Raw genomic sequence first — 12,785 nt, 5'->3', positions numbered from 1 at the left:
AGGCGGACAAGGGGGTCACGGCCCTTTCGCGACAGGAGGACGTCTCCTCGACTAAATTACGACGGCCCGTGACCAGTTCACAGAGCTTGAAGCTATAAATACCAAGAAAGAACCTTCAAAGGGGGGCTTCTTCTTCGACTGGGCCAGAAACCAGAAAAATGGCAGTGTACGCTCCATGAACGGGGCGATGAACAAGATAAATGTAAGATCCTGAACCTCTCTAAGGAGAGGCAGGTCAAGCTACTATGATAAATAAAACCCCGTCTATATCATTCTCCAATGGATGATTCATACATCTCAAATTTGTCTTCTAATTCAGTGATTAATTATGATTGGCTATGATTTATCTGTTCATTTCTTTCGATTGATTTGCTTAAAAAGTATCTGATAACTTTTGAGTCAAACAATTTGGCGCCGTCTGTGGGAATTTCCTAGCGAAATCACATAGTTTCTTCCTGGATCGAAGCCAAAGGAAGCGCATCGAGCACAGAATACTCGAACGCATCAAAGGAAACTAAGATCCTCTGCCCAGTCAATCTTGAAAAAGCCCAAACGAGAAGAAGAAGCCCCCTTCTCCCTCAGGACAGAAGTGTGAAGCGTTTCCCTCACCCCTAATGCGGTGCAAGGCCGGAAACCGGCACAGGGACGTTTCAAGCCAGGGATCGAAAATCACCCAGAAGCTTCGCCATCAAGATAAGTTCGACCTCAATCGAACCAAGAATAAGGCAAAGTGCCTTCGCCATCAAGATAAGTTCGACCTCAGTCGAACTGGGACTAAGGCTAAGTGCCTTCGCCATCAAGATAAGTTCGACCTCGCTCGAACTAAGAATAAGACTAAGTGCCTTCGCCATCAAAGTAAGTTCGACCTCGCTCGAACTAAGAATAAGGCTAAGTGCCTTTGCCATCAAAGTAAGTTCGACCTCGCTCGAACCAAGAATAAGGCTAAGTGCCTTCGCCATCAAAGTAAGTCCGAACGCTCGAACCAAGAATAGGGCTAAGTGCCTTCGCCATCAAGATAAGTTCGACCTCAGTCGAACTGGGACTAAGGCTAAGTGCCTTCGCCATCAAGATAAGTTCGACCTCGCTCGAACTAAGAATAAGGCTAAGTGCCTTTGCCATCAAAGTAAGTTAGACCTCGCTCGAACCAAGAATAAGGCTAAGTGCCTTCGCCATCAAGATAAGTTTGACCCCAGTCGAACTGGGACTAAGGCTAAGTGCCTTCGCCATCAAAGTAAGTTCGACCTCGCTCGAACCAAGAATAAGGCTAAGTGCCTTCGCCATCAAGATAAGTTTGACCTCAGTCGAACTGGGACTAAGGCTAAGTGCCTTCGCCATCAAGATAAGTTCGACCTCGATCGAACTAAGAATAAGGCTAAGTGCCTTCGCCATCAAGATAAGTTCGACCTCGCTCGAACTAAGAATAAGGCTAAGTGCCTTCGCCATCAAAGTAAGTTCGACCTCGCTCGAACTGAGAATAAGGCTAAGTGCCTTCGCCATCAAAGTAAGTTCGACCTCGCTCGAACTGAGAATAAGGCTAAGTGCCTTCGCCATCAAAGTAAGTTCGACCTCGCTCGAACTGAGAATAAGGTTGTGCCTTCGCCATCAAAGTAAGTTCGACCTCGCTCGAACTGAGAATAAGTCTAAGCGCCTTCCCCATCAAAGTAAGTCCGACCTCGCTCGAACCAAGAATAAGGCTAAGTGCCTTCGCCATCAAGATAAGTTCGACCTCAGTCGAACTGGGACTAAGGCTAAGTGCCTTCGCCATCAAAATAAGTTCGACCTCGCTCGAATTGAGGATAAGGTCAAGTGCCTTCGCCATCAAAGCTAGTTCGATCTCAATCGAGCCGGAACTGAGGCCAAGCTTCCTCGCCATAAAACGCCAATTCCACCTCGCTCATATCGAGACGAAGGATAAGAACCGTCATCAGTTAAGGGCTGATACACCAACCCCCGTCAAACTCAAAAAGTCGACACTTCAAGTTTGCAAAAAAAAAAGAAGAAAAAGAAGGTACGAAATAGGCGCAAGACAAACGACGAAAAAGAAAATTCATTTATCCACAAAGTTGAGAATGCGGGTCATCCCCGCTTACACCCGTCCAGGGCCGGTCGACATAAAAAAAAAAACAAAGAAAAACCACAATATACTAACGCCAACCGGCGAACGGAACGAAAAAAAACAAGAACAAATTCTTTCACTCGGCGCCATCCTCGCCACCACTCGTACCATTGTCAGCCTCGGGCGTCGCCACATCATAACCACAATTAGCACGGGCCTCACGAGCTTTCTGACGTGCCACCTCGAAAGCCGCCTCGGTCACAGTACCTGCCTCCCACAAGTTCTTGAAGATATCACGTTGAGCTTCAGCATAGACCCAAAGGTCATGAGCCTGGTTGGGAACAGCAGTGTGTGACGACCCAATTTGGTCCTGCAGTCGCTGGTTCTCCTCCTCCAAGACCGCAATTCGATCCGACAGAACTTGGGCCTCCCGGTCAAAGACACAAATTCGCTCCTCGAGCCCATCTTCCCTGAGGGCCGCAATAGTCCTCTCCGTTTCTCGTTCAGCCTCATGAACGCGGATCGCCTCCTCCAACGCCCTGGCCCTCGTCGAGGCATCCCTCTCCCGAAGCTTCAAGGCAGCAATCTCGCCCTCCATCTCCGCCAACTTCCCACTCCATTCCACGGCCATCCCCGCCGCCTTAACCTGGTTCTGCTCCGCCTCCAATTCCATCTCCCTCAACTTATCCCGCAGATGCGCATACTCAGCGGCAATCCTCTTTCCCACCTCGAGCTCCTCATCCTTCATACGGATTTGCTCCTCAAGCTCGCTTTTGCTACCAAGCGCCTGCAGCAGCTCTCGATCCCGCTTTTCCAACTCCTCTCCCAGAGCTCGGTTACAAGGATTGTTCCTCAATCGCCCGTGCAGCTCTCGGCACCTGTCACGATAACGGCGATACTTTCCCAGCATCTGCAGAAAGATCCTCGAACGGACATTGGCTCTGCGGATGCTCTCCACCTCCAGCAAGTAAGTCTGCAAAACAGAGAGAACAATTAAAACTAAAGCCCATGCTAAGACAATGAAGAAACAGCTGGGGTCGCGCTACGTACCCTCAGGCCCATCACGGCCACTTCATTCATCACCTCAACATCAGAAACGCTCCTCAGGGACGCGTTCTCGGCCTCCGAACATATCAACTCAAATTGTGACACCAAGCTACTTCCTTGGGTCAGCAGGTTCAGATCTGAAGAAACTTCAATAAAACGGGCCGGCCCCCCTACGCGAACCACAGAGTTCGGTAAAGCCCTCCTCAAACATACAGACGTCGTCGGGGTCCAAATCAGACTCGGACTCATACTCGTCCACCACATTCTTTCCCCTCTCCGCCGTCGATAGTCCAGAACCACCCGCCGTGGTCGACGAAGGTGCGTTCGAAGTCTCAACGGCGACCCCTAGAGATTGACCTTCCGCCTCAGCAGCGGGAACTTCCGACCGGGTCTCCAAAACAGCAACATTCTCTTGGCTTGAACTGACGGGGGCAACTTCAACTAACTGCCCCCTCCCAACGGCAGGCGCCACAACAACTTCTCCCTCTGACTCCGTTGGCGGAGAATCCAAATTGATTACCGTTGGAAGAGCCGCCACAAATGCTACCCTCCGCCTTTTCGATGGCCCTTCTTCCTCTCCGGTTGGTGGCGAGTCAGTTCGAGGGCGGGTGGCCCCAGATGGCCCCACGTCCTGAGACACGGACTGTGTCGGAGAGGCGGCCACCGACGATTCAACCGATGCTTCCCTCGACACCGGACGAGGCGCAGGCGTCGCAGTAAGTCGAGCAGACGCAGCCGGTCGACGGAAAGCTAACCGAGGAGCTCTGACGCGGCGAGTTCTCCCTAACCACAACAAACAAACGTTCGATGAGTAAAAGTCAAAATAAGGCAAAACAGAAATGTAGGGCCGCTATTTCACCTGTCAGGGGCCTACGTCCGTGTCTCTCCCAAAAAGTCGACCATGCGCGAATCCCCGCAGTATGAGGAAGCACGGCCTCGACCCATTCCCGGATCCCCTCCAAAGGAGGCGGCGGCAGCTTTTCAGCTACAAAACATTAAAGTAAATCAATAGCTACAAACACAAGGCGTAAAGAAGGTCAAGGCGGGGCACTTTTCCAGTCGGGAAAGATTGATCGCATTTGCGACAGTGCCCCATTTTCCCAGACTTCGCAATTGCGAAGCAGTGCTCGCAGTTGCGAGCTCGCAATTGCGAGTCTTCCCTTCGCATTTGCGAAAATTGCAGAAGCCAGCATACCAGATTTTTAAAACATGAGAAATGCAATCCGATGCCTATCCAAAACTCACCCGAGACCTCGGGGCTCCAGACCAAACATGCACACGACCTCAAGAATATCCTACGGACTTACTCGCGCGATCAAATCGCCAAAATAACATCATTTACATAGAATCAAGCCTCAAGGCACATGATTTTTCATTATAACTTCATAAACTTCAAACTTTTGATATTTAGGTCCGAAACACGTCAAATGACGTCCGATTTCGACCAAACTTCACAGAAAGTGCTTAACACATATTTAAGACTTGTACCGGGCGTCGGAACCAAAATACGAGCCCGAACCATAGTCTTTTAATCAATTTTTATTTCTATTTTCCTTAATAATTTCAGAAAAATAATTTCACAGAAAAATTCATTTCTCGGGCTCTCGACCTCGAAATTCGACTCCGGGCATATGCCCGAGTCCCATATTTTTCTACGGACCCTCCGGGACCGCCAACTCACGGGTCCGGATCCGTTTACCAAAAATGTTGACCAAAGTCAACTTTAGCAATATTAATATCAAAATTCTTCAAATTTTTCACAAAGTTCACATATTTCAACATAAAAGCTTTCCGGCTTCGCCCCCGGACTGCGCATGCAAATTGAAGCAACTAAAAGCGAGGTTTTCGGGGCCTCGGAAGCACGGAAAAGAGAAAATCCGGTGATGACCCTTTGGGTCGTCACATAATCGAACGGCAAAACGAATACTGAACCGTGGACATCGAATGAGAAACAAAAAAATGTGAATATTTTTAACAAAAAAAAAAGAATTTTATTGATTTTTGTGGGGCGGAGGAAAAGAAAAGAAAATGAGAGGAAAAAAAAACAGAAGAGACAGTTGCTTTCATTTTACTCTTTGCAAACGTCCCCCACAATCTAGGAATACACGGTTAGTGGGACCCACGTTGTAGTTGTCGGAATATAGAATAAATAATTATACATCTCTGTTTACAGAAAAGAAAAACAAATCAACATAATCTTTCTTTTTCCTGTTTTTTAAAAAACACAAATCAACACAAATCTAAATAACAAAATATTTAACTGTTGAATATTTTGACAAACTTTTTTGTGGCGTTTGCGTAAAGGTACAAGACACCCTTTTTTACTTTCTATTTTTGTTTTCCAAATTTAAATTTTCCTTTTTTTTTTCCAACTTAAATAACAGGTGGAGGCATTGGTGGTATTTTTTTTTCATTTCTGCATAAACATATATTCCTTGTGAAAAACATTAGTCTCAACGCATTTTCCTCTTGAAATCTGCAAGAAAATTTTGAAGGGTGTTCAAAAGCAAGCTGAAAATATACAGATAAGTTATTTTTAATTATCTCCTCAATTCAAAAAATTAAAGAAAAAAGAAAAAAAGACAAACAAAAAAAACAAGAATCTTGGTTGAGGAGAAGAATTGTTTGCAGCTGAATAAAGGGGTGTTTATCTTCATTTTTCTTTTCTTAAATTGGGGTTTGTTGTGAACAAATTCAGTATTCTGGATTTATACTGTTTTATTGTGTTCTTTTTAATTCTGAAGAAGACCCTTTTGGATTTAGGGGCTAAAGCTCAGTTCTATAAGTTATTTCTTGGAATTTTGAGAAAAGTTTGGATTTTTTTTGCTTTACTGGTGCTAAACACAAATTCTAAAGAAGACCCTTTTGATTTAGGGGCTAAAGCTCAGTTCTTTAAGCTATTTCTTGGTATATTAAGAGAAAAAGATTGGATTTTTTTGATTTATTGGTGTTTGGGTTGTGGTGAATTGTTCTGATTTTAAGCTTTGTTTTGGTTGGTGAATTTCCTTATCTGGGGGTTTTCTTGATTGTTTTTTATTGTGTTGGATTCTGGTGCAAAGACTCAACTTTTTTACCAGTTAAGTCCTGTTTCTACTATTTCTTTTCTTCCTTCCTGAGCCGAGCGTCTATCGGAAACAGCCTCTCTATCCTCCCAAGGTAGGGGTAAGGTCTGCATACACACTACCCGCCCTAGACCCCACTTGTGTACTTCACTGAATCTGTTGTTGTTGTTAAGTCCTGTTACTTTTGTGTGTGTGTGTTTATTGATTGGATTGAGAGGGTTTAATTTTAGAAATTAGTTTAAGTTGTTGTTTTTGAGCTACATAGTTTGAAAGAGTTGGAATTGTTAAGCTCAGTATGGGAAAGGATTGGAAGAAGTCAAAAAAATTAGGAGGCAAATCTGGTGATACTAGTATGAAGCAAAACAAAGTTGGTGAAAATAATAGCCCGAGGCGATTTGATAAGGACACAGCAGTTTTCATTGCAATGTCTCATGAACTTAAGGATGAGGGGAATAAGCTATTTCAAAAGAGGGATTATGAAGGAGCTATGCTGAAGTATGACAAAGCTATAAAATTGCTTCCGCGGAACCACATAGACGTATCCTACCTTCGTAGTAATATAGCCGCTTGTTATATGCAAATGGGACTTAGTGAATATCCTAGGGCGATCCACGAGTGTAATTTGGCTCTTGAAGTTACACCGAAATATAGTAAGGCACTTATGAAGAGAGCTAGGTGTTATGAGGCGCTGAATAGGTTGGATTTGGCACAGAGAGATGTTAATAGAGTGCTGGAGATGGAACCGAATAATCTCATGGCTATTGAGATTGCAGAGAGGGTGAAAACAACCATTGAGCAAAAAGGCATTGGAGCGAATGACGTTCCTATAGATTTAATTCCGGTACCTGAATATGTTGAACTACCTTTTGCTTCAAGTCTGTCGAAATCATCTAAAGAGAAGGCACAGAAGAAGAAAAACAAGAAAGTAGAGGAGGAGATGGTTAATGGCAAGGCTGAAGAAAAGGGATTAGACAACCAAATCGATTTAAAGCAAGCTGATAACAGGAACGAGGAAAAGAACGCTGAGAATAAGGACGGGAAAGTCGAGGAGATGAAACTTGAGATAAGGATTGAAGAAAATAAGGATAAAGATCAGACTCAGGAAGAAAAGATTGACGACAAGATGGAGGGGAAGAAAGCTGAGAACAAGACCAACAGAAAGAAAGCTAAAGACAAGAGTAAGGAAAAGAAGAGTAAGAACGAGATCGAGGTAAATAAGGCCAAGGATAAGCAGGAGGAGAATAAAGACGAGGACAATGAGGAGAGGCAAACTGAAGATAAATTGGTGATGGAGGAAATTCTCAGTCGTACCACAGAAGAAGAGCCAAAAAGAACAGTGAAATTAGTATTTGGGGAAGACATAAGATGGGCTCAAGTTCCTCTGAACTGCAGCATCTTGACACTGAGGGAGGTCATAGGTGATCGATTCCCGAACTTAAAAGCAGTTCTAATCAAGTATAGGGACCAAGAAGGTGACCTGGTTACAGTGACAACAAATGAGGAGTTAAGATGGGCTGAAGCTTCTGTTCAACATGGTTCCGTAAGATTCTATATCGTGGAAGTTAATCCGGAGCAGGATCCGTTCTATGAGAAGATCAAAAGGGAGGAAGACGAACATAAATACAGCGCGCGACATAATCAGATTGTTGAAAATGGGTATGCTGAAAAAAGCAAGGAAAATGGACCAGTTTGCATTGATGATTGGATCTTCCAGTTCTCTAATTTGTTCAAGAACTATGTTGGATTTGAGTCCGATGCTTATCTGGATCTCCATGAAGTCGGAATGAAGCTATACTCTGAGGCTTTGGAAGAGGCAGTTACAAGTGAAGAAGCTCAATGCCTTTTCAGCACAGCCGGAGAAACATTCCAGGAGATGGCTGCTTTGGCATTGTTCAACTGGGGTAATGTTCATATGTCTAGGGCACGGAAAAGGGTCTATTTGAAAGAAGATAGTTCCGGAGAATCTTTGCTTGCACAGGTAAAATTTGCTTATGATTGGGCTCAAAAGGAATATTCAAAAGCAGGAGAGAGATATGAGGAGGCACTGAAGATCAAACCAAATTTTTATGAAGGTGTTCTTGCTCTGGGGCAGCAACAGTTTGAGCAGGCAAAACTTTCTTGGTATTATGCGATTAGCACTGGTGTCGATTTGGATTCTTGGCCTTCTACAGAAGTTCTGCAGCTTTACAACAGTGCTGAGGAAAATATGGAAAGAGGTATGCAGATGTGGGAGGACGCAGAGGAGCAGCGTCTCAACGAACTATCAAGTCCCGACAAAATCCTTTCACAGAAGATGAAGACGGAGAATTTGTTCAAAGGAATATCTGCAGATGAAGCTACTGAGCAAGCTGCAAATATGAGATCTCAGATAAATTTACTATGGGGTACAATGCTATACGAACGATCACTTATGGAGTTCAAACTCGGGCTTCCGCTCTGGCATGAATCTTTGGAGGTTGCTGTTGAAAAATTTGAATTGGCCGGAGCTTCTCCAACAGATATTGCTGTTATGATAAAGAATCATTCTTCCAACAATACTGCAACAGAAGGTGAAACTGGAAAATATTACCTTAAAATTGTTTACTATTCAGTGGCTTTTTTCAAAATTATTTCAAATGTCTCTGACATTCATTGTTTTTTGTAGGGCTGGGATTCAATATTGATGAAATTGTACAGGCATGGAATGAGATGTATGAAGCAAGAAGGTGGGAAAGAGGCGTACCTTCTTTCAGGTTGGAACCATTGCTTCGTCGACGAGTTTCCAAGCTGTATCATGCCCTTGAATTAGCATGAGGTCTTGTTATGGTGTCAGAGGAATGAAGAAAGAAACTCGCTATTACCGCTGCTGTTGCACCCTGTCTGTGCTTATACTCACTGGGAAGGTAAATATCCTTTCATTAACAGAGGCATTCATTTTTACCAATTCTACAATATGCAGATAGAACTGTTGTTAGTGGTTAGAGATGAATCACAAGAATATTTTAAACACTCCTGAAGTTATGTTCTTGTTTGATACTGTAAAGCAAAGTATACAGTATCAAACAAGAAAATGTTTGATAAAATGTTACTTTATAAAGAAATATTAGGTTCTGAGATCTCTAAGCTAGACCCTGAAAATCTTGGCCCGAAACAGTTTGTATAAGTATTACATAAAAATTCATGGTTATATGTGCTTAATTACGGGTGAGTGTTTAATGCTTGTGGAAAATTTTGTGTCATGGAGAGCTGCAATTGTCTATCATAATTCTTGTTCATTGTTGGAGCTTTTATCTCAAATATGAAGGCCTATATTAGTATCTAAGATCGAAATGACTAAGAAATAATTCATGCTACTGTTGTATAGTGGGTACTCTTAACGCCTACTGTTACTAAGTTGCTAAATAGCTGCTGTTTTGAGTTTGTATTTGAATTTTTATTCTCTGTTGCAACTTTTCTTTATTCAAGTTTTAATCAGATTAGTGTCTTCTGTTTATTCCCTAGGTAGGTGGGGAAAGGGGAAAGATTAGTTTTCCCCTAGCGGGTTTATTTTTTGATCTCAACATCTCCAAGTTCTAGACCCCTTTTCAGACCCTTTTTCAGCTCATTTAATTCTTCAGATTGTGCTTTAAAGTCTATTACTCTAGTCTTGGAGTTGTCAGGCTGCAGTAATACTTGATTCTATGAATTAGCACTTTACACATCCGTGCAAAAAATATGGTCCAGTACCTGCAAAAGTTCCTTCATGTGGCAAAGAAATTGAATAACGATTTTCCGACATAGATTCCTATAGCCAGAAAGACGTATTGTTACTTTTATGGTTTTCCTTTCCATTGAGTTCACATATTTGTGGAAGTAGCCTGGTGTTTACGAGTTCAGCTTTTTCCGTATTCTGTGACCTGTTAAACACTTGCTTATCCCGCACTGGAGTGAATCTATTGAACAGTACTCCAAAACAATGAACCTACTCCATCACCCTTGCTAGTATTCATTGACAGGTACCCTCATAATAAGGGTCATGTACGTCTAATGTACGTCGTGAAAACCCTTGCACCTTCCGTGAAATCTTCATTGGAAAGGCTTTAACAGTTGCCTGTGCATAATTTCTTGCTAAAAGCTGATTGTATTGAGAACTTCGCTGAGGTTTCACCGCATTAATACTGACACTTGTAAATGAAGTATCAAGTAAGGTTAGCTCATTTATTAGCATGGAATGCTGTGCTGATTCCTTCTTTTCCCCTTTTCTTGACATAGTAAATTCCAGCCCCCGCCCCCAAAACCACTCTACATAAACAACAGTGCGCGACTTTCCCACTTTGTTCCCTTGATGACTCGAACTTCCAACCTCTTTGTTGGAATTAGAGTGCTCTCGCCACTGGAGCAACCACAACTGTCTTTAATATGATAACATTGTTACTCTCTTTGTCTTTCTGCTTTATCTGAGAGGTGCTGGATCTATTTTATTTGCAGGGATTTACGTGCATCAGCTGTTAATACAGGTTTTGGAGTTTGGACCTTGCGACACTTGGATTGTGCATTACCTGTTTTTCATTTCACAAAGAGATGAAGAGGCAGAAATCTCTTTTTCTTTATTTTTGCCTACTTGTCGTCGTCTTGCCCAGTGTAGCGGTTCCTCAAACTCAAAGGCAGTGGCGAATCGTTTCAGTAGTTTTTAATTATTCTCCTTTGGCTCATGGAAGGGTCCTAAGGCATTATTTTCTTATAGGAATTTGTTTCTTGGCATTATTTTCTTATAGGAATTTGTTTCTTAGGAACTTTTTGTTCTCATTAGCCTTCCTTTCTTGGCTTGTACTATTCTGTGTCAGTTGGCCTTTTGTAGTTTTTTAATAGTTGTCACTATTAGTGTCTTAAATAGAGTTATATGGTGTACTTTTATGATGTCCAGATTGTTGGTTAGGAGGTAATACCACTCTTGGCAAACACCTCATTTGTATTTGAACTGCACAGTTAATTACCATTCAAAATGAACGTTGAAGGTATACTGGTGCAGTTTTGACTTCTTTACAATTGTCACCTATAGTTTTCTGCTTTTGTTGCTCCTATGTGACCAGGAGGTCACGGTTCGAGCCGTGGAAACAGCCTCTTGTAGAAATGCAGGGTAAAACTGCGTACAATAGACCCTTGTGGTCTGACCCTTCTCCAGAACCCGCACATAGCAGGAGCTTAGTGCTCCGGGCTGGGACACATCTTCATATGTGAAATTATATGCAAATTTACAAGTTCAAGAGCGGGAAGGCAACAAGAGAATCGATGCTCTATATTTGAGAAAGTAAAATAAGAAAGGTCTTTTGTACCATATAAAAGAATCCAAGTCTTCAGCCCAAAAACTTTAAAATCATTCTAGTCCAAAGATCGGTTTCCCATTTTAGAAAGTTGACGATTCCATCCATATAAGAGTAACTGAAAAAGAAGCAGACAACGCCATCTGGAACGACAGAGATCATTTCTAGCAAAAACTTCCCATAATTTTTCTCAACGCCAGGATCACTTCTCAGATCATACTTTGTGCTTACTGGAAGCTGATCACTGAAATTTAAGACAAATAACACAAATACCGAGGGCCCCCGAGGTAATAACAACAGACTGGAATCGTTCAAAATCGGGCTTTATGGCGAGAGAAGCATCATGACAGGTAAGCTGGAATGCCAAATTATTTCTGAGGTAAGGAAATTGAACACAAAACTACTGAAAGTTCACTGTCGACTGATACATCTTTATAGTCGAAATAGTAATAGTAATAGTAATATTCTTAGAATCAAATTTTTACGTAAAAATAGCACGGTATAGCCAGTTTTCGGACTGGTCAATCAAAAATAGCCAGCGTTTACTAAGTCAATGAAAAATAGCCACTATTTTGCTGCACTAGAGACCGGTCCAGCATAATATACTGGAGTTCGGTGCACTTGTGTATGAACTCCAGCATATTATGTTGGACCGGTATACTTTGCTGGCTCCAGTATAATATTACTGGAGACTGGAGCATCGGTGCTCCAAACTCCAGTATATTATACTGGACCAATATACTTGCTGGAACTCCAATATATTATGCGTGAGGAGGTGTGAGATGTTGACATTGGAGGGCCTACGGAGAGGTAGAGGTAGACCAAAGAAGAGGAGGGGAAAGGTGATTAGGCAAGACATGGCGTAGCTTCAGCTGACCGAGGACATGGCCCTTGATAGGAAGATATGGAGGTCGAGGATTAGGGTAGTAGAGTAGGTAGTCTAGAGTGATCATAACAGTAGTATTGGCATGCAGTCTCGCTTTCTATTGGTAGTAGGATTTTATAACTGTTATTTCTTTCATTGTTGATCACCTTACTGTCTTGTTTTTTTTATTGCCTATATTTTCATTAATGTAGTGCTTATGCTTTCCTGAGCCGAGGGTCTATTGAAAACAACCTCTCTATCCTCACAAGTAGGGGTGTACAAATCAAACCGACAAACCGCACCAACCCGATAATCCGAGTCAAACCGAGAAAAAAAACCCGACTATGGTTTGGTTTGATTTGGTTTGGTGTTGGAAAAAAAAAAACCCGACTTTGGTTTGGTTTTAACTAAAAAAAGTCAAACCGAACCAAACCAACCCGACTTTATATGTATAGAAGTTTTAAATATATTTAATA

General features: G+C 42.6%; 1 protein-coding gene across 1 annotated transcript; it reads left to right on the top strand.

Moving 5' to 3' along the window:
* The first annotated feature begins 5,506 nt into the window (after positions 1-5,506).
* LOC109242473 (HSP-interacting protein-like) lies at positions 5,507-11,141 on the top strand. The gene is made up of 3 exons (XM_019409324.1): positions 5,507-8,714; positions 8,810-9,047; positions 10,612-11,141. The coding sequence occupies exons 1-2, from the start codon at positions 6,461-6,463 to the stop codon at positions 8,956-8,958; spliced, it is 2,403 nt and encodes an 800-aa protein (XP_019264869.1). The 5' UTR covers positions 5,507-6,460; the 3' UTR covers positions 8,959-9,047; positions 10,612-11,141.
* The last annotated feature ends 1,644 nt before the right edge of the window (positions 11,142-12,785 follow it).

Source organism: Nicotiana attenuata, unplaced genomic scaffold, assembly GCF_001879085.1.
Source record: "Nicotiana attenuata strain UT unplaced genomic scaffold, NIATTr2, whole genome shotgun sequence".
In the NCBI taxonomy this organism is placed as follows: Eukaryota; Viridiplantae; Streptophyta; class Magnoliopsida; order Solanales; family Solanaceae; genus Nicotiana; species Nicotiana attenuata.
Note: the sequence above shows the minus strand (reverse complement) of the source record. Positions and strands in the feature narration are given on the sequence as shown.

Bases quoted from the DNA above. Each gene is read 5' to 3' on its own strand.
- LOC109242473 (XM_019409324.1), top strand. From the start codon at position 6,461: ATGGGAAAGGATTGGAAGAAGTCAAAAAAATTAGGAGGCAAATCTGGT. The intron at 8,715-8,809 runs GTGAAACTGGAA...TGTTTTTTGTAG, and splicing joins CAACAATACTGCAACAGAAG to GGCTGGGATTCAATATTGAT.